The 23,399-nt window shown below is 35.1% G+C and overlaps 1 protein-coding gene across 1 annotated transcript; it reads left to right on the forward strand.

The window, feature by feature from the left end:
- Positions 1–16,536, forward strand: LOC140437630 (myrosinase 1-like). Its single transcript, XM_072527252.1, has 7 exons — positions 1–119; positions 5,899–6,578; positions 7,050–7,144; positions 10,699–10,995; positions 12,723–12,860; positions 16,205–16,311; positions 16,372–16,536. Exons 1-7 carry the CDS (start codon positions 79–81, stop codon positions 16,502–16,504), a joined length of 1,491 nt encoding a protein of 496 aa, XP_072383353.1. The 5' UTR covers positions 1–78; the 3' UTR covers positions 16,505–16,536.
- Positions 16,537–23,399: the final 6,863 nt, after the last annotated feature.

The raw sequence follows: 23,399 nt of genomic DNA on the forward strand, positions 1-23,399 counted from the left end.
GATATAATAAATGATTTGTAAAATAACAAGTAAATCTACACTTGTAATTTTATTTTTCTTGAGTGAACATAAAAGAATATGAAGTTTTTATTAATATTGGGCGTATGGTTGGCGACAGTGTAAGTAATAAATATTTTTAATCGTCATAATACCAGATTTATTTTGTGACACGTAACCAATGGGTCAATAGTGATTCCAAAGCTTTCCATCAAACAGTAATAATATTTGTAAAAACAAATAGTTATTTATTTCTACGAAATACACACTAAATTTATTAAATAAATTTAATAGTTCTAATATACTTAATATTTTTGGTAAATTATAATAAAGAATTATTAGTTTTACAAACTGTTTGTTTGCACAAACAAATCGATTGCACTTATGACATCTTTGGAAATATTTTGTGTCCAAATTTCTGGAGAATTTTTAACATTCACCACATTTTAATTCTCCAGCTTTTTACGGATGACTTTGTACTATAAAAGCTTTATCTGCACTTGTTTCAATATCAACTACCTAACTCTTTTCCTAAATGCTTAAAAAATTCGCTTCATTTGTAACCTTTTTTTTGTCTTTCAATCTTTCTTTAGATGACACCATATAAGAGTTTAATGCCCTAATATTAATCATATTATAAAAAACTGTCACAAATCATCTTCTTATTTGCCTTTTAACTGTGTACGTTCGTATAAGGTTGTCCATGGTGTCTATTCTTGACTTTGTTTTATTGTAATCAAGAATTATTGAATAATATAAAGAAACAATTTTTCCTTTTTACCCACCCACATCTCAACTCCACGCATTTACTAATTCCTATGAAAATTCTGGTTTATTTTTTCAAATTGTTCCAACCAATTTTAAGTTTTGCTTGTCCAGTTACCTTGCATGACAAAGGCTTGTAAAGAAATTTTCGGTAGTCACATTTCTTTCTGATCTTTGCAGTCCATTTGCCATCTCTAAGATAACTAGCTTGCCTTGGTTGCGTTCAAGTTGGTCTCCGGTTTTACCACTATATATTTGAGAATTGTACACATATGGAGTTTGACTGTCACATGCTGCCTAGATCTTTATCCCATACTTCCCTTATTTTAAAGGAATACATTGCTTGAATGGGCACTTAACACGGAAAGTAAGGAGCTGATTATCGACGGACAAATTTCATAGGATACAGAGGAATCTGGTAATGTGGATAACCAGCATTCAAAAACATTTCTAAGCTTTGATAATTTATCTAAATCATTATATTTTTTTTTTCGGTCCAGCATTATTGCAATTAATTATAAAGAAGTAAAATCGAAGGAGAAAGGGCTCCTGGTGGACAAAAAATATCCTAGCTGAAAAATATTCGAGACTAAAGTGTATTATAATAAAGTAGCATACTGCAGGTAACAATAAGAAAAAAGACGAATTCAAGGAAAATTTGGAGGTGGCGACTCGAATATTCAGAAAGAAGGAAGTTTTAGAAAGAAAGCTGCGACAAAGATAAGAGGGAGAAGGCACCGGTGCATGTAGTGCTCCGGTTTGAATAGGGCCTACCACATGAGTAGTTGAACATGGGGTGAACTGTGAATAGTAGGCATGGAGCTAGTGGTATATCCGCAACCATTATTTCTTTTTTTTTTGCTGAATTTTGCTGGAAGTGTCAATTTTGAAACCCCAAGAGAGATGCAAATAATTAACCACTTTTACCCACTGGCTCTCCCCTAAACGCTCATCTCGTAGAGAAAAAAAAAACGGAAAAGATCGATTAAACAAAATGTTTATTAGCACTTTATGTTTAATATAATCCTGTAAAACAAAATTAAAAAGCAGAATGGTCAATAGACTCATTAAAACTCACGTTAAAGTTTAGTGCCCCGTAGGATCACAGATGCTAACATAAAAAAACGGATGGATATTCGAATGTATCGATAAAGAAATGAGGTTTAATGTTCTCACAGTTTGATCATGCCTTTTTGGCAAATAACCAGATGATAGTAGGAGGTGTATTGCCTTCTGGGCAGAAAATTTAAAAGAAATGGTCTAGAAGTGTCTAGCGGCGTTAAAAGGGATTTGCCATTGTGACTCTATAAATATATGACAGAAATATAATCTCTTAATCTAATAAACTAATGTTTGTATTTTGAGAATCTCTTAATACTGGAATTAAAAAACAGAGGATGATTAACTTACTACATCATAAAATGTGAGTTCTCGATCACGACTAAACTATATTAACCCTAGAATACTAACCATCGTAATTTTTACCACGCCAATGTCATTGTTGTAGGATATTGTGGAAGGGGTACACCAGTATCTCTCGCCCGCTCATCTATTCTTACATTAGTGTATATCGAAACGTTTTACAAGTACAGTGACGCCTACACTATTAGTGAAGTACCTGCAAATGAGCACAGCTTCGTAAATATTACGAAGGTAAGTGGTAACGTTATAATTGCCAAAAACAACGATATTGTCAGTTTTTATTTTTTTTTATTGTCAGTTTTTATTTTTTTATTATCAGTTATTTTTTTATTATCAGTTTTTATTTTTTTTTTAGTGTGAAATATGAATATGAAACAGAGAGACATGCACAGGCCGCTCACGTAGCGGGAGTTGGAAGCTGAGTTGCAATTGTGCCTGGAAGAAATTTGGCCAGATGAATCAGATAACAATTCTGATAAATCGGAAAGTGGATCTGAAACAGAAGATGTCGTTTTAGAAGCATTCAGTCCATCTGAATCAGAGTTCGAACCATCAAGCGAAAACGACTCAGATTCCGACCATGACTTGCCATCCACTAGTAAGAAAAGAAAAAGAAGTTCTAAAAAGAGTAATGAGTTGGAAAAACAGTTTACTTCAGTGTTTCCAAGAAAAGAAAGTAATGGCTCTAAAATCGACAAGGAAAATAAATGTCCTGCTCAGCAAACTCTACCAAAAGAAGAAAAATCTCCAGAAATTGCAGCCAAAGAGAAGCAAATTCGGTTGCCGTCGAGTCTAAAAGGTAAAAATGGACACAGATGGTCCTCTCAACCAAAGGCCGCAACTAAAACTCCAAAACGTAATTTCGTACATTTTGTTCAAGGCCCCACTAATAAAACCAAGGAAGCACAAACTCCCTTAGATGCTTTTCATTGTTTTATGAGTCCAAATTCACTGGAAAAAATTCTAGAATATACAAATGCCGAAATTTCTGTTAGGGCACAAAAATATAAAGTCGAAAAACTTACAAACTCGAAAGTGAATATTGACGAATTGCATGCACTCCTAGGACTACTTATTTTTGCTGCTGCCCAAAAAGACAATCATTTAGCGACAAGACAAATGTTTGATGACAAAATTTCTGGTGCGATATATAAAGCAACTATGGGCCGGGAAAGATTTGAATTTCTTGTAGAATGTTTACGTTTTGATGATAAAAGATCTAGACCACACAGAAAGGAAACAGACCTATTAGCAGCCATTCGTGAAATATGGGATGATCTTATACAGAACTGCAAAACGTCCTATAAGCCCGGATCATACCTAACAATCGATGAGCAGCTACTGGCTTTTAGGGGAAGATGTCCTTTCCGGATGTATATCCCAAACAAGCCAGCCAAATATGGACTGAAAATAGTAATGCTGTGTGACGTAGGTACCAAATATATGTTCGATGCAGAATTGTATTTAGGAAAGGGAACTAAAACCAATGGACAGCCTCTAGGAGAATATTATGTAAAACAATTAACTCAAGGTGTATACGGAAGTAAGCGTAACATAACCATGGATAATTGGTTTACGTCAGTACCACTAGCAACGGAGCTCTTAAAACCTCCTTACGATTTAACTATTGTTGGTACCCTACGGCAAAATAAAAGAGAAATACCTCCCGAGATGATAAATCTCAAAAATCGTGAAATTGGTCATTCCTTATTTTGCTTTGATGGTGAAAAAACAATGGTATCCTATAAGACAAAAGTAAATAAGTGTGTGCTTCTTCTGTCGACAATCCACAATGGTCCAGTAGAATGTGATCGAACAGGAACGCCAGATATCATTAAATTTTATAATGCAACCAAGTACGGAGTAGACACATTTGACCAAATGTGCGGAAACATGAATATTTCCAGAAAAACACGAAGATGGCCTCTTTGCCTATTCTTGGCATGTTAAATATAGCTTGCATAAACTCTTGGATAATTTATAATCATAACCAACAACGACAGCAGAAAAAAACCATCACCAGAAAAAAATTTATGGCCATTTTGTCTGAACAACTGACTAAACCTTGGCTACAGCATCGTGTAAATTGGCCAACTTTGAACCGCTCGGTAAAGTTACTTATTGAAAATATTTTAAATCTGGAGCCGCAGCAAGAACGAATATGCCCTACTGTGTCAAAACGTGCCATGTGTCAATTTTGTCCGTCTAAAAAACGTCGAATGACAACTCATCATTGCGAACACTGCCGACGTCCATTTTGTGGTGAACATCGCGCCCTTTGTTGTCAGCAGTGTAGTTCTAAAATTTAGAATTTATATGTTTTTGTGATTTTCAGGTTTTAGAAACATCTCTTTGTTCAAAATAATTTGTAAAATTACGTTAAATAAAATACTTTTTCAGTGACCACATTTTTTTTCTCAGCGTAAATTTTACGATGGTTAGTATAAATGAAGGTAAAAATAAGGTTAGTATTCTAGGGTTAACGTCTAAATGCATATTCGGTAGAAGACTAAAAAACTGATTGAGACTGAAATTGGGTTTTGCTCTTTTATAATTTCGAGCCAAGCAAATTGAAAGAAGGGGTGGTTCTGTTCCCATAAAAATATTTTACCACTTCACTTTAGTCAGGGTAAAAACTTATAAAATTCTAAGAGTGAATATGTAAGGTTCACACTAAAATAAAGTAGTTTAAGAAAGAACCGCGCAAGTTTATAGGAACTTATGACGATTCTAACCCAAACATAATTTATTAAGAAAAGAGAGACTTCTAAGTACACATACTTGATATATTTAAAGCGTTTAAAAAATAATTTCTTAGACTGAGGTTTAACGTGAAAATACAGTCTAGTCAAAGGTTTTAAATTTAAAGAAATTGAAATTTAACAAGGTGAACAACTACCTCAGGCGGAATTCTAACATGTCTGATTCCTTTATTTTACAGTGGAATCCTAATGGGTTTTATACCAATTTAGAAAAGTTAAAACTTCTTATAAATTAATAAGGCCCTAAGATATTTTATTTCCAAAAAACAAAATAATAAAGCAGGTCAGTGGCGAAGTACCTGTGTTCATAAAAACGGAGCTAGAAGCTAAGCTAATTGCATTAAATACTAATCTCGGAGCTGTATGAGTGAGTAATACATATCAAAAACATATAAGTATATGCAAAATTATTTACTACATCCTAGCAAAAATGTGGTAAATTTATCTACGAAAATGAAAAAGCAGACAAACTGGCAAAACTAAAGTCGAATGTGCTCAAATCGCACTGAAAAGTTATTTAAACACCGGTCTAAAGAACCTGATTAAAATCCACTGTACTAATACATGGTAAAATTATTGAGAAGAATATGCAATCTGCCCAATAATAAATGCTGGACTGGATACTCCTTCAAACAGAAGAAATAAAATTATTATTAACCGTCTTCATCTCATTCAACTCATCAAGAATTGGTCAACCAAAACAGTTCTTACCAAAAAAAACCCCAACAATGTTAACTTATTTAAAACACATTAATTTATACAATTTTATTTAATGTAATATTTCTTGTGTTTATTATGTCTAATGTTATATCTAATAATTTCGCGCGGTTGATGTGGTTTTGTGTTCAAATAAAAAAAAAATGAGAAATACTAATCTCATGTGTTTAAAGCTTTAATTATTTATTTCTGTTTATATATATATACTTCAATAATATAAATTCTATATTTTTAGGACGGCAGATGATTCAATCAACTCTCACCGTTTTCCAAAAAACTTTAAATTTGGCGTGGCTAATGCTGCTCCTCAAATCGAAGGTGGTGCTCTCGAAGATGGTAAATCCGAATCCGTATGGGATACCTTTACCAGAGTTTATCCAGAGAGAATGGCTGATAGATCTTCTCCTGCTGTAGCATGCGACTCTTATCATAAATATAAAGAAGATGTAGCTCTGGTTAAAGCAATGGGCTTAGATCACTACCGCTTTTCGATTGCTTGGTCTAGAATACTTCCGACTGGGTTAATTGATCAAATTAACGAACCAGGTGTACAATATTATAAGAATCTTCTAAACGAATTAAAAGCCAACAAAATAGAACCTCTTGTTACGATCAATCACTGGGATTTGCCTCAAGCTTTACATGAGAGTATGAACGGTTGGCTCAACGAAACGATTATAGATATTTTTGGCGACTATGCTAGGCTTTGCTATCAGTTGTTTGGTGACTCAGTTAAATTATGGACTACTATTAACGAACCAAAACAAGTGTGTCGTCCAGGGTATGGCACGGGGGTATTTCCTCCAAATGTTAACTCAAACGGCGTGGGTGAATACATTTGTGTCAAAAATATCCTTCTCGCTCACGCTAGAGCTTACCACATATACGACAAAGAATTCAGAGAAAAACAACAAGGTATCTAATTTTTTTTCTTCTTTAATTTGGTATCTTCTTTATTAGTAACGAGTTTAATTTTTTGTGACCTATTCCAATCATCGATGTTCTAGACTTCGTCAGCGAAAGAACTTTTCTGTTGAAATATTATTTGCTGAAAATAAGGAAAAGTCTGAAACGGACTTAAAATTATTTCGCAGATAACAAACTCCTCTAAGTGAGCACTTCATTGTTAAGTTACCTTTGCTTATCTTTTTTTTTTCTGACAAAGTTGTCTGTTGACGTCAAACCTCTAAAGTTTTTAAGTTATAAGTAAAATAATGAGTTTGTCGATTTGATTGTTTTTTTTTAAATAGTTCCACTAAAATATTGATAAATCCCTAGATGAGAGTCTTTTTGTAATATCTTATACTATACATTTCGACTGTCAAACTCGTCTATACAGTTGTGTCGAGTAAAAACATAACTTAATTGGCATATATGGTGTTTTAGGTAAAGTTACAATAATCTTAGATTCATTGTTTTACGAACCTGGAAGTGACAGTGAAGAAGATAAAGCAGCTGTAGAGAGGGGTCTTCAGTTCGATGTAAGTTGTATTTTACATATTTAAATTCTTTAGCATCCGAGGAACCGAAGAACTGCAGATCGTAACAAACAAAAATCAACTCATTATTATTAAAGATAGCCTTATTAAAGAGTGATTTTTGATATTTAAAAATACGGTAAAGTTTTTAAGTTGATTAGTAATTTAAAGAATATAACTACAACTTTATTAACTGCATTATTTTTGTAGAATTTAATGTAGGTTTACTTAGGTAAATTTAAAAAAAAATACCTATTACCATTGAAAGAAAGATCTACGAAAAGATCCTTAAGTAAAGACTCGTAGAACACCAAGAAACATACAGCATCATCCCTTCTAATTTGGGTGCAGAACTGCTCATTCCACACAAAATACATTATGGAAGCAGCGTCTTTCATTTCTTAGACAAGAAATAAGCACAACAGGCAAGCTATTGGCATCTTTTTAGATGTACAAAAAGCATTCGACTTGTTAGGGCATACTGGAGTGACCAAAAAACTTCACCGACCCGCAATGCCCATTTCATTCCTAAGAATAATTCGATTTTATCTAACTGCTTGGACTATACGGGTTAAAGTCAAGAACCAACTTTCCACCTCATTCACTCCTATTGCAGGAGTTCTACAAGGCTTAATAATTGCTCCAAGTGACTTCACCGCCTCCCACACCTTATCTAGGAGTATTCTGTGATACGCTGGTGAAACTGCCTTGCTCTACTCAGGTCAACTTAGGGTTAACCTTTATTCAAAAAGGCACAAGCTTAACTCGACATAATAATCGAATGTTGCAACAAATGGAGAAATCTAAATTCAATTAATCCTATACAAAAACCCCAAATGTCCCGCCCAATGGTGGAACAGGAAAACCACATACCAAAAATGGAGAAAAGCTCGATTTTAGACCATCAGTGTCCTACTTAGGTGTCGAATTTACAAAGACACTCAATTGGAACGCTGACCTACGAAACACCCTAAACAGGGTAAGAAAAAGAGACAGACTCCTACGAGCGGTGTGTGGTAAATCTAAGGTGGATATTTTTGTCTGCAGGTGGATATTTTTCAAAATTATCTCATTTTAAAACGTGTTTAAAAAAGCTCAATTCTCCAATAATTTTCCAGTTTAAATCATAACGTGTTTCTATTAATTTTTTTTTTTTTAGATCAACTGATTTTACTTGTAAACTTTTGGTATTATACCAGGACAAAACTGGTCCATGTTTTATTGTTTTTTGTAACTGTTTATATTTATTCATATCGTGTTGTTAAATAGGAAAACAGACGAACCTGTTTATTTTACATTATTGTTATTGAAAGTAAAGTAATTATTTATGAACTTGTCTGAAGGTGGATGTTTTCCAAATTTGTTTTGTTCTAACGTATGGTTCTAAAGTTTTGGGAAAAATTTCACCTGGTCTGATTGAGAAGCAAAATGCATTTAACAAAGAAGGCAATGGAATTGAAATGTCATTAGTTATTGACTTTAATAAACAAAGCAGGATATTTTGGTTTGTGCTCTGCAAACTGTCTTATAAAATTGATATTCGTTGAGGTGTTTATAATATGGTTGGGCGAATGTCGAAACGAGATATTGTTAATATTTATCGAGATCAAAACATAAGCAAATCGACAATTTATCGCACAATCAGAGAATGTGAAGAAGGGATACCATGTGTTAACTTGCGTAAAAGTGGCCGACCGCGGATTTTGAACCATATAGAGAGGCAAGACTGATTGAAGCAGCTAAGAACAAAATTGGGGTCTCACAGCGAAAACTGGCCAGAAGATTTCTTATTGGAAAGACTACAGTACACAAGACCCTATCGAGTAAGAATATTATCTACCGGAAAAGAAGGAAAGCTCCAAAATACACAGAGGATCAATTAGAGAGAATTCCGAGATGTTGCCGCGCGTTATGGCGAGTGCATTTCGTCAACAAGTTGATCGTGATGGACGATGAAAAATATTTACTTTGTCCAACTCTGAGATGAAGGGTAACGATGGGTTTTACACGAACGATTACGAAAATGTACCTGATGAAATAAAATTCAAAAGTAAGAAAAAATTTGAGGACAAAATTTTGGTATGGTGTGCAATTTCTGAGGCTGGCTTTATCTCACAGCCCTACATTGGTGTTGTTCGAGGCGAAGCCTTAAACGCAAATATTTATATTCAAAGATGTCTCTCTAAATTGCTTCAGTTTGTGAACACACATGATGCAAATGATCAAATAGTCTTTTGGCCAGATTTTGCTTCATATCATTAAGCGGGGATCACAAGGGACTGGTACGAAACTAACAACATTACCTTTGTACAGAAAGCAGACAATCCCCCCCAACCTACCTCAGGCTTGTCTAATTAAAGAGTTCTGGGCAATATTAAGTCGGAAAGTCTATAATAACGGATGGGAAGCACAAAATCAGGAACAGTTAAGACGCCGCATATATACAAAAATTAGAGAAATTGACGCCGAGGTCGTCCAAAGGATGATGCAACGTGCCAGGGGAATTATTAGGCAAATCGAAAATAATGTTCCCTTGTCTGTCATTTGAATTTTGATTTATAATAAGGATAGTTAAGTTAAATTGTTGAATAATTTAATAAAAATATAAAATTATTGTGGTCAAAGTTATATGCTTTTGAAATTTTTTCCAAAACTTTAGGATAATACGTTAAAACACGTTTAAAATAGTGTAATTCTTCAATACTCTTCCAGTTTCAATCAGTATGTTTTTTTTATCAATTTCTTAACTTCAACTGTTCTTTCTTGTTTTACTTGTAAACAATACTTTGGTATTATATAAGGAAAACACTGGCTAATATTTCTATTCCTTTTTGTAAGTATTTATATTTATTCGTATCGTGTTAATACATTGGAAAACAGGGGAACCTGTTTATTTTACTAGTATTGCTGTTGAAAGTAAACTAATTATTTATGAACTATTTATGGATGTTTTCCAAAATTGTCTCGTTCTAAAACGTGTTTAAAATCGCATAATATTTAAAAAGACATACCACTATAGAGGACAAATTCCCATTCCCGCCCACTAAACATCTAAACACAGCGGGCACCGAACTTCCTGATGAGTACTGGAATATCTTAGAAACAATCCCACTAAAATATCGCAGGCAATCGAATGTAATTGCAAAAACGCCAATCTAAGAGCCATTCCTAACAACCCAGAGAACTAGATAAGTAGTAACTGCATGGAATAGACTGTAAATTGTTAAAACGCAGCTCTACCACATCTTCCAGTCCACAGCCATAGTACTCACAGTACACAATACTTTTCCTTGAAGAGGTGAAAGCCTATGTGGCCATCATGACGTTTGTCATTAATTTTAACAATTTTATGTTTTAAGTAAAACTTATGTTATTTCCTTTTAAAAGGAAAAAAAATATAAATATATCATTACTACATCAAGAAGTGTACAGATACAATATTATTAAACACTTATTATTAAACACATAATCTGTGTATATAAATATAATTTTATCAACGTTATTCCATTGCAAAGATAGCGCATTTATCCATTAACAGACTTATATCTTATGTTTAGATAGGTATATATGCAAACCCAATCTACAATGGTGATTGGCCACAATTGGTAAAAGATCGTATAGCCTACAGAAGCAAACTTGAAGGTTTGGAAAAATCTCGTTTACCCGAATTGACAAAAGAAGAAATTAATTACATTAAAGGAACTTACGATTTCTTTGCATTAAACCATTATTCCACGAATATGGTCAATTCTACCGAGGAGCCTCCGCCAGGTAATCCATCATATGAAGCGGATCAAAACATTGTCACCTGGCACAAACCTGAATGGGAAATGGGTAGCGCAGATTGGTTTTGGGTAAGAATAATATTTTATGTGTTTTTTTTTTACAACTTGTGTTTTGCTCTGTTTTACAAACTTTGTGTTTGCTGCGCTATTAAATGGCTTGTCATTGACTTTAGTAAAAGTAACAAGGTGGTGTAGAAACGGGACTCACAATGAACCCGGTCCAAACTTAGTTCATTATCTTCACAGATAGGCATCTAAAGAAAAAAGAAGATATGAAAGTAGATGAGAAACCTCTACTGATTTTCTTTGAAGTCAAGTCGGAGATATTGGCTCTTATTATTACAATTTATGCTTTTGTCACTACTACATTTTCCTGTTCTTTAGAACCATTAATTTCTATTTCTTCGCATTTCCTCCTAATTGTTAATAGATCAATAATCTTGACTCTTCTTTATTGATACCGATTTTGCGAAGTGCGGTTTTGACCTCATTACGTTTTTTCTTTCTTTTTATGGCATATATATGGCATTAGGTTTTTTGCACCTTAGAATTGTGATTAGATCATGTTTTATGTAATATTATGTGCCTTTTTATTTACTTTTAATCTTATCTTCCATAATATTAGTCTTTACTTATTAATAACGTGAGTTAAGCCGGAGATACACACGCCTGCTACTAGCACAATGACATACCAGTACCTACCAAGCACCAGCTACTGTCCCCAAACTGGCAAGTGTGCACGTTAACTGGCATGCTAGTTCCTGGTTCCTGGCATTCTAGCTAATCGCAAAGAATTTAATTTTTCTTGCTAGTAGCATGCTGTGAGATGCAAGGCGCACGCGTGGGGAGTGTCACTGGCATGTGTGAATGCGCGTTACTGCTACGGGCATGCCAGTAGCTAGCAGATAATTGTCAGATTTGTCGTGTTGGTGATAAAAATTATTCATTTTTTTTTTAAACTTGTTATGTAATTTAAAAAATGTTTCGTTGGGGTGATGAAAAAACCATCAAATTTATTGCTATATATATAGAGAATTGGAGTGTGTTTGGAATTCTAAATCATCTCTATATAAAAATAAGATAGCCCGCGGCAATGCACAAAAATTCAAGAGAAAATGGGTGAAGGTATTACTATGAAGGAGATAAAGACCAAAATAAAAAATTGCTCCAAGATTTTCTCGCCTACCAATCCAATTTCTCACCGACTTTTTTTTTAAATTCCGCTTCAGATTTATTAATAAATGTCTAACAATATCTGTGTTCAATGATCAGCAATATTTGCTTGTTGAATTCATTCCAAATACCTTTCATGGATCCCCTTTTTTGTTAAAAACTCAAAAACTTTTAATTACAAAACAAGTACTTTAGTTTCAGATGAAAACGACTTGATTATTTACTAGCACTAGCATGTGTTAAAATCTACCCTGCTTTTTCGCCTTGCCAGTACAGACAAGCGAGCTACTGGCATGCCAATTACTAGCAAATGTGTTTTGTGCTTGCGAATTACTGATCCAGCAAGCAGCTGGGCATAGCAGCTACTTTCCCAATTTACTGGCATGTGTGTATCTGGCTTTAAGCCAGATATACACATGCCTGTTACTAGCACAATGGCTCACCAGTACCTAGCAAGCACCAGATACTGTCCCTAAACTGGCAAGTGTGTACGTTAACTGGTATGCTAGTTCCTGGCACAGGCATGTGTGCCTGGCACTCGCCTACCAATCCACTTTTTCATCCAAATTCCATTGCTTTAAATATTGTTTGAAAATCAAAATTTGTATTTCGGCTTTTACCAGGTCGTTCCAGAAGGATTAAGACATTTTCTGAACTGGATTAGGAAAAACTATGGGGATGTTGAAATTTTTATAACAGAAAATGGTTTTTCTGATACTACTGGGATTTTGAAAGACTACCGTCGAATTAACTATTATGAGGTATGTATATATTTTTATTATTGTAGGTACTTATTTTTATATTTAAAATAGCTAGACGTTTAAGAATTCTATGTTTGTGTCATATTTCTTCTTTTTGAGTTTTTTTTCCGTACTTCGTAATTTTTTCCTTTCATCTTGTCTCTTGCACTGGCAAGTTCATGATATATCCCTATTTTTTAGGTTTACTATGGCATTTAGACCATAGTAGAGACCAACTGAATATTTTTGCCATCACTTACGACCCTGATCTTAATATGTATCTCGTTCATTTAAAGATGTACAGATATACTGTAAATCGTTTACAAATTTCGTATAGTTCAGAATGACAAGAGCGTTAGTAGTAAATCGTTTTCGTTTAAGGCCATCAAAATAGATGGCGCTTTTTTTAGCTTCTTCTTCTTCTTCTTAACCCATTAACGCCCACGGGTCCCATATGGGGACACAAAACCGCCCTCTATTTATGTGCGTGTACTAACTGACAAATTTAATTTGAACGCCACTGACTGAGACCTAATCGTTCGAAATGCTCATCGGATGCCCCTCACAAGATCAGTTGCTTGTTGTACTCGCGAGTGAGAGGTTCTGCTATTTTTTATTGGACAGATTATTTTCGACGACGAAAATATGGACATCCCGTTATGGTAAGTTAAATTATGTCGATCTTATTTATTTTATTGTATATCTAGGCGATCGATTTTATTTAAAAAACGTATTTTCGCAATACTGTTTGTTGATTTTCTAAATATATGATTCTAGTTTTTCATAATTTCGTCGTAAACGTCACTGTCGCCATATGGGACCAGTAGGCGTACTACGAACAATATGTATTAGCCTATAGTTTTGATAATTTTAGTTTCAGAGGAATAACTCTTCAAGAAGCGTCAGATATCGCCTACGAATCTGATAACGAAGTCACTGATATATACATACAGCCACCTGACTGTCAAGATTTGATCGATGAGGATTCAGGGGATGAAGATGAGGGTGGAACTGTTGAAAATTTGAGTAGTCGTCAACTGTTAGCTCCAGCTGAAGTTGTATTTTCAAATGGTACGAGAGTGGAGGACACATCTGAAGGTTTAGCAAATGAGCAATTACCTACTGTGGTACAAAGTGACGCTAAAGCAAATTCAGGACTAACTAAATCAGAGAAAAGTGAATTCATTGAGGCGGATCTTGTTTATCCTAATTATCCCTTTCCAACATCGAATTACTCGTGATATCAAAGTTTGAGTTCAGTTCAATTATTTGAGTTGTTTTTTACAAAACAACTTATTCAAGAGATAATAAAGGGAACAAGAAATTATTCACTTCTCAAAAATCTACCGGATCTAAATTTGTCTGTAGAAGAGATAAAAGTTTTCATTGCAATTCTAATTGTAAGTGGTTACAATGTATTGCCAACAAATCGAAGCTATTGGGAAAACTCGAAAGACATGAAAAACGTTCTAGTTGCAGAATCTATGAGACGCGACCGATTTTTACAAATTTGCCGATGTTTGCATTTTGCTAGTAACGAAAGTATTGACTACAATGACAAAATGTATAAATTACGTCCCATAGTTGATCACTTAAAACAAAAGTTTCTAGAGCATTTTATACCCGGACAAAACCTTTCGTATGACGGGTCCATGATAAAATACTAAGGAAGGCATGGATGTAAACAGTTTATACGCGGAAAACCTATAAGGTTCGGGTATAAAGTATGGTGTTTGAACACCAATAGTGGATACCTGATAAATTTCGAAATTTATCAAGGAAAAAGTATAATAAACAAACAAGGTTATGATGGTATATTCGGAAAACGTGCTGCTCCACTTGTACACATGATTGAAAATTTAGGAGCCAAAAAAGATCTCCGCTATAACTTCTTTATAGACAACTTATTCACTGGTGCTAACCTCCTTTGAAAGCAAATGGGTATGGAGCATATCAGCCAGTTGGAGTTTAGGCGAAGTATTGCTCAGGTAATGTTATAATTTACTACATATTTACGTAGTCCTACATGTTACTGTGATTTTTAGACATATTTGGCAAATTACAAAACTACAGCTAATGGTCCAGGTCGAATGCCTAAAGCCGCTGGAAGTAACAGCCGTGTTGGAGACGATGTCAGATTTGATGGGCTAAACCATTACGTAGTAGTAGTGCCAGAAGGAAAAAGAAGAAGATGTGCCGGGTTCAATTGTATAAGCAAATTGCGTACAATGTGTATCAAGTGCGATGTTGGTTTATGTTTAGAATGTTTTATGAAATTTCACACAAACACCAGATAATACTTTGTGTATACCCTGGAACGCCTACAGGGCCCATATGGTGACAGCATGTTTTTTGTATATTTTGAAACAAAAATTTATTTTTTTCCAAACGTAGGTTATTTTTACACCTTTCTTTATGAAAGTTCAAAAAAAAAATCGTAAATTCAAAAATTTTTTTTTCTCGGCGTTAATGGGTTAAAGTGCCTATCCGTTCCGGATGTTGGCGATCATCACGGCTATCTTTACTTTATTTATTGCAGCGCGGAACAGATCAGTGGTAGTAGTAGTAGTAGTGGTTTTTTAGCTTACCACTTGAGAAATAGGAAATAGCAGGACCATTATTTGACTTTCCCTGTAGGAGTTTGTATCTATCCGACTGCCTGAAGATATATTCCGTCCAGCAAGCAGAGATAAGAATACTTCCGGGGCCAGATATCCCTGCTCGTCTTAAGAGGCGACCAATGCGAAGCGATGAGAGGTAGAGAGTAATCGTTCGAGGTGTCGGGTTTGTAGAAACGTACGCAGGACGCTTCGGCGTTACGGTCATCAGTCTACACTCCTAGTTTCCGAGACGAAACTCTCGTGGGACCACTCTACTTTTATTCCACAGAACCAAAGTGAGGTTAAACGAGCTGCGACCCTTATACGTCCTTTCCCCATTAAGGGCGTATGATTGCGGCACTTACCCACTATTGGCGATTTAAAAGTGGGAGAGAAGATCTCCTCGGCGGCTACCTGTCTACGTGAGAGGTCGAGTTCTTCTACCTGTGCTCACCTTTTCTCCCTGGAGGTGGGGATAACGGACTGGTGTTTGTAACATAACACAGATCGTAAGACCAGGTAGACCTGGGTCCCGCCGATATTTTATTATTGAAGGAACACGAACTTCTTTATATTTAAAGACGTAGGAAATACACGTATAATACATATATATTGATACTAATTCATTTACGAAAGGTTTGACAAACTATGCTCCTTTTGCGTTTATTTTAGTATATATTCGTCGTTTCAGTTCATCAAAGCCATAGCAAAGCTCTTGCTGAAATCTGTAAATCTTTGTATATACATATTTAAATTTAATTTCAGCAATATTTAAGTAGCTGCTTGGATGCCATTTATGAAGATAATATTAAGTTAATAGGCTACACAGCATGGAGTATTATCGATGATTGGGAATGGATGTCAGGTTATACGTAAGCATGCATACAATAACAAATAAAATATATTAAAAATCGCTATTTTTTATATTCTAGGTCATTTTTAGGAATGTACAGAGTAAACTTTACTGATCCTGAACGGACTAGAACTAAACGGCTATCGGCTGAATACTTTACTAAAATAGTTGCCAATAGGTGCCTTGTTGATAAAGAAAAATGTATAGGTTGAAATATGAAGTAATAAAAAACAGTTTATCACAATTTGAATTTTAATTATTTTGATAAATACTTTGTTTTGATTTACATAATTGATTTTTTGAGAAGACCTCTTCTTTTAAGTAACATGATTTCATTTATATTTAAATTAATCCATTATTTAGGTTTAAATTTTACTCACAACCTTTCTCAAAAGTTAGCGAAGTTAGCCTCTGTTCACATCATTAGTTTATATTCCTAAGCCAGGTTACCTAGTTTAACTTCGTTACACTCGTTTCTAGCCAGGAGACTTATCATCAAAAAAAATAAGGAAGAAAGGTAGATAAGGCAGTAAACGCTAAAAAATTAAAGCTAGTGTCGATGTTAAAATCATGTAAGGGCCTCTTTTTTAGGATTATGGATTATTACAGACCTATTTTATTTGTTCCATGTGTTTCGATGTTACCTCTATCATTAACTCCTGCTTTTTTCTATTTTATTACATAAAATACTGTTTCCTAATTGTTAGTTATTATATTTTACAATTCCTCTCAAATTTTCTCAATACTGTCATCTTTATTTGGTCCATTTTCTTTTTCGTTTTAGTATGATAGATATTTCATATTTTATGGTAACTCTGAACTTTATTGGCTATTACTAAGTTTGTGTATATCTTATTTATGTATGTAGTGTCTATTTAGCGATAGATACCTTATTTATATGTATCTGATGATAATTTCCAAGTTTACAGGAGACTTAAGAATAATTTTTGATGCCAGTTGCCTTTTCAAGAAAAACGATAACAACTTACCTTTCGCTTTTATTTAAAGGCAGTATTTTTTATGATATACTACTTCTATTCTTTCTCTAGTATTCTATACTCTACTCTTCTTTATGGCTTAAAAACATGAAGATTAAAATAAGTGCATCTGAATAAATTGGCTGCCCTTGAATTTGGGTGTAGAGAAGAATCCTATGAATATTATGGACTTAAAAAATGTCAAACGTAGAAGTACCTCTCTCTCTATCCAATGGCGCTACAGCCCAAATCGAGCCTTGGCCTCCTTCAAACTATGCCTCCAACCTTACTGGTCCCGCACCGATCTTCTCCAGGTTCTCACATCTAGTGAATTTTCCGCGTACGCTGCCACTTTATCCTCCCACCTTTTTTGTGGCCTTCTTTTTGGTCTTGCGCCCTGTATTTTATTATCTAGGGCTATTTTTGACAATCTTTCGGTCTCCATTCACTAATTCTGAAATGGGTGCCTCTTTGAACAGTTGGTAGAGTTTATGGTTGTACCTGGATTTTCATACACCGTTTTCGTTAATAGGTCCAAATGTCTTCCTTAAGACTTTTCGTTTGAAGATTTCCAGCTTTTGTTTTGTATGTTTTGTCATTACCCATGTCTCGAATCCATAACATACTATTGGTCTGAGAATAGTCTTGTAGACCCTGATTTTCGATCAGTTTATGGTTGTGCCTGGATCTCCATACTCAGTTTTCGTTAACAGTTTCTAATATCTTCCTTAAGACTTCTCGTTCGAAAACATCTAACTCTGGTTTTGTATCTTTTGTCATTACCCATATCTTGTATCCATAATATACTATTGATCTGATAATAGTTTAGTAGACCCTGATTTTAGATCTTGAGCAAAAGTAAGCTTTGTTTCCCTTAAGTATTCTTCTTTTGAATTTCTGGTTCTTCTGATCCATCGATGTTTAATGTAACTCCCAGATATGTGAAACTTTCTACCGTTCCAATATCGTCCTCTATCATTCAATTGTGCATTTGTTTCTCCTAGGTTTTGCCTGTGTTAGTTTATTTTTCTTTTGAATATCTAGAAGTACCTAGAAGGACACAAAATGAAGCAGAAATAATATTGACTATCAAAAGAAGAAAACTTGAGTACTTAGGACATGAATGTGATAAGAAGGCAAAAATACATATTATTGTAAGTCATTATGCAAGACAAAATTCGAGGAAAGCAGTGTGAAAGACAAAGAATATCATGGTTTAAGAACTTGATGTTATCATGGTTTAAAGGCGGTTGTGCAGAACTATTTAGATCGGCATTTAATAGGTTCCGCATACCTATGATAATTTGCAACCTTTAATAGAAGATTGAACTTGAAGAAAAAGATTTTCTAAACTAATCGATACGTTACTGAGGTTTTCCCGCAGGCTATAATATCTAATTCTCGCTTTCTCCTAATACTTAGAAGTAAAGGCGGTCCAGTAGAACACACAGTATTACCTCTATTTCTCGACATACACTATGATATAATTCTTCTCCTTTTTGTGCCACTCCTATCGGAGACAAAAGTTCATTCGCGGTGCAGCCAAACCACTCATTTAGATTTCGTGACCATGTCATTATATGGCTTGGATTGCTTTTTCCTTTTTTTTCCATGCATTATGTTTTGAAGTAGTCATGAAGTAGTATTTCTCAAAGTTTGAAGCTCCGGAAGCAACGAAAATCCTGGAGTAGAAACGGTACCTGCTTAACCTACCAATAACATATGCTTAACATTGTGGGTAATGCAGATAGAAACCGGATAGCTGAGAGGAAGACAAACCCGCAAGAGAGATGGTACATAGATTGAGGATAGAAGATGACAGCTACTCAAAAATTACATCGGTGCCTCTATAATACTAACTTTCATAAAGTAATAATACATGCTACGAATAAACATTACCACAGCTAATAGGAATGCGCCGACGTATGCTACATAAACGCCGTTGTGTGTTCTTGCATAGGAGTATGTTCCTATAGCTATGATCAGGAATACTGCGGAAAGGATGATTAAAATGTTGGCTCTACCTTTTGCATAGTCGGGTCCTACAGACGAAATCTTTTGACAATAGGGCCTTCCGGCCAATGCGATATTTAACGTATTAAACAGCAAAGTATTGTGACAATGTGCGCAAGTGACTAGGCACGTTGCTGTTACCACCATCGCTCACTGTAATCTTGCGGGTGTTGTGTGTGCTATGAATTCAAACATTTTAGGCTTTGTTAATTCTACTAGTAATTCTTTTTTAATCGTATTTTTTTACTTGTATTTTTTTAAATAAATTTTTTCCAGCCACAGTCTCTTAAAGGAGAAGAGATGTCATCAAGTGCCTCAGTCTATTGATCGATGAACACGTTGATGCGCATCGCCTTGCCTTGAAAACCGCTCCCATTAGTCAATTGGCTTAAAACTCTTAAATTATTACGTATAAATATTAGTGGATTTCAAGCCAAAAGTGGGGAGATAGAGTGTTGGCCGTTGATGGTTTTGAGGGAAAATTTCCTGTTGAGAATTTTGATTCTCTCTATGATAATTACAATCATGGAGAGAATCAAAACTCTTATTAGAAACTTTATATTCAGAACCATCAACGATCCCCACTCTATCACCCAAGAAACCCTGAAAAGTTCCCGCTCTTATCTAGGTCACGTAAGGACCCAGAGACCGCAAGAGAAAAAACTTCACGTCAATTTTAATGCAGGCTTGCATTAATGAACTCCCGGGCGAATACGCTGACATACTTGAAGCTTCTCCGCTAGCTAACCACACTCACCTATAACCCAATCATTTTACTTACCCCGGACAGGAGAAAATTGGTTTTTTGCGCTCAATCTTACTACTCAATGATACCTGTTTGTCCCTGAGAAAGTAGCCTCAAATATTTTCTTACCTGAATCGGCAGATATTGAAACTATCTATCGAATGCCAACAAGGCCTGGCCATTAACGCAAGCGATTAATTTTAGTGCAATACACTAGTTCTGAAAATGGTCGCAGACGTATAAACGGCTTGCAGGAACAATACTCACTAGTGAACACAGTTTTCGTCCCTGTCGGTTCAGACTCGCACACATTCACCCTCTAAAACAATCACACACACACACACACACACAACACTCACACTAGCATGATGGTGAAAGGGGTTCTCTTTCTGCTACCGAAGTAACCTCGCCGCTGGGGTCCCCGGACGACAACTAAACCTTGTGTTCGTCACAAATTCTAGGGTCGGCTGGGGACGTCTAAGCGACTAACGGAACTAAAGTAACATCGAAATGATAGGTAGCGTCCATACCTGTAGCAAATCGCCCCTCGAAAGCTGACGAGGCCTGGCCGTTAACGCAAACATTCAATAATAGAATTTTACTGCAATACACTAGTTCTGAATGTAGACGTAAAAACGGCTTGCAGGAATAATAGCAGCTAGAGATTCGGTCTTTGTCACATCTAGCTCAAAACACAAACACAACACTCTGATAAGAACACATCCAGACAAGCCTTCCACCTCTGATTCAATGACGTCTCTCAATAGCCACCAAGATGCTCCACTATACACGCCACCGCCACAGTGTATTTTCGGGCTGTCCTGCTTTACCACAACACATCCAAAGCCAAACTGAAGAGGATCGTAAGATCCTACACGGGGACTCACATGTTCATTCTATTGAAATAAACAATCCCTTACCTATCCCTCTAAATAAACATTGAAGTAGTAGCCAAAATACAGTTCCTTCTCTAATCTCCTAGAATTCCTTACACTATAGGGACTTCCTGCCGGGGCTCTGCATCGAGGATACATATATAGACTCTGCTGCTGTTTGTATTTCTACTTCAAATGTTATTATTATTTCATGTAAGAAATTAACTTGTCTTCAATAAGACTAGTTCTACTTGAATACACCTCCTAGTCCTATATAAATATGGAAAAAGGCGAAGTACACTTTGCTTATCTATACACGAAGTACCTAGCAGAGCGTACGGGATGGGTAGACGATGGATGTTAGAAGTCTTCCGCCCCCCGACACGACAGATACTTGTGTTCTTATTGTCGAAATTGTTTTCATTTTAATAAAAGCGGCCATAGCAATTTTGATACGTCTGTTTATTTCCCTGTTTTCCAGTTTCATTTATTAAAGTTTCCAAGTAGTTGTACTTTGATACTTTTTTAATTTGAGTACCATTCATACCAACTCGCGTTGGTTGTATCATGTTCTTACTGAAGACCATATACTTGGTTGGTTGTCTGATTTTTATGCCGTAATTCTTCTTCTTCTTTAAGTTCCATCTTCTAACAAAGGTTGAAAATCATCATGGCTATCCGGAATCTGTTTACTGCTGCTCAAAATAGTTCTGCACTACTACATTCAAACCATTCCTTCGAGTTTTTAAGCGACGATATTATGGCGTAATGGCATAATATGGCCTAAGTACCAAAGTTTTCTTCTTTTATAGTCAATATTATTTCAGATTCATTTCCTATTCTTCTAGTAACTTCTGCGTTTAACATTCTTTGAGTCCATGATATTCGTATTACTCTTCTGTAACATCAAAATTTAAAGTCGGCCAACTTATATAGATGCACTTGTTTTAATATTGATGCATCCAAGCCATAAAGAAGAGTAGTGAATACATAACACCGAAGCATTCTTAGGCCGTAATTATTACAAGCAATATTTATATTTGTAAGCAGTCATTGTACGTCTTCTGTTGTTCTTGCGACTTAGTCAGTATCGTCTGGTTATTGAATATTGTTGACAACCTCTCAACCTCATTTTCTTAGTTTTTCAAAGGGTTTCCCGATATATAAGTATCGACACTCAATAGGACTAATGACAAGACACACTTGTATCGTAGTCCTCTTCGTATTTCTATTTTTGAGTTATTTCGATTTCTCTGTTGATATTAACCTTCAGATTCCAACACAAATTTAGAATTATTCGCAGGTCTCTATTATTTATATTTTTCTACTTCTTTCTTTTCTTTTTATATAGACATGACTCTGTCTGTTTTTCAATGTGCCTCCAGTAAGTTGTCGTTCCATCGTTTTCGTGGTCTGTCTACTGATCGTCTTCCTATTGGGGAACCGTCTCTTGCCGTCTTTACTACTCTATTTGTTGTCATTCGGCTTATATGATCGTTCCATTCTACTCTTCTATTTCTTACCCAGTTTTTGATGTTCTCCACCTTACATTTATGTCGTATATCTGTACTTCTAGCTCTGTCCCATAGTGTCTTACCATCAATTTTTCTAAGTGTTTTCATCTCTGCTGTTTCTAACATCCTTTTTGTTCTCTCTGTGTCAGGTCTTGTTTCTGCCGCGTATGTCATTATTGGTCTGATGACTGTTTTGTAAATTCTGCCTTTCGTTTCTTTCCCGATATTTTTATTTCTCCATATTGTTTCGTTTAGGCAGCCTGCGGCTCTGTTTGCTCTATTTACTTAATCTTCCACTTCGGTTTCGAACTTTCCGTAGCTAGATAATGTGATGCCTAGATATTTAAACTCCATCACTTGTTCTATTATCTGACCTTCCAGCTCCAATTTACATCTTAGTAAATTTGCTGTTATAACCATGCATTTTGTCTTTGTTGGGGAAATTAACATGTTAAATTTTCTGGCGGTTATATTAAATTGGTGCAGCATACGTTGTAAATCATCTTCACTTTGAGAGAGTAGTATTGCGTCGTCTGCATAGCAGATTATTTTAAGTTGTTTTTATCCAATTTGGTATCCTTTTTTAGTTCTTACTTTTTTTATTATTTCGTTTATAATCAGGTTAAACAATAGAGGACTCAGGGAATCTCCCTGTCTTATCCCATTGCCAGCTTCAATAGGGTCGGTTAGTTCTTCTTCTACTTTTACTTTTATTGTGTTGTTTTGGTAGATATGTTCGATCGTTTTGATTATTCCTAGAGGTATGTCTCTTGCATTCAGTAAGTATTTATATATTTTTTTATATAACACCATTATTAATCCTATCTTTTACTAGGTTTCTTATACAATTCAAGAATCACTATGATCGTTTTATGAAGCAGACCATTGTCACATATTTGAATAGGTTTATACTAGTTGTAGAAGAAACTTCAGAAATAAATAATTCCAAAGTTGTAGAGAAGAATGTCATTGCCTTTATTGTG

This window comes from Diabrotica undecimpunctata, chromosome 3, assembly GCF_040954645.1.
Source record: "Diabrotica undecimpunctata isolate CICGRU chromosome 3, icDiaUnde3, whole genome shotgun sequence".
Taxonomy (NCBI): Eukaryota; Metazoa; Arthropoda; class Insecta; order Coleoptera; family Chrysomelidae; genus Diabrotica; species Diabrotica undecimpunctata.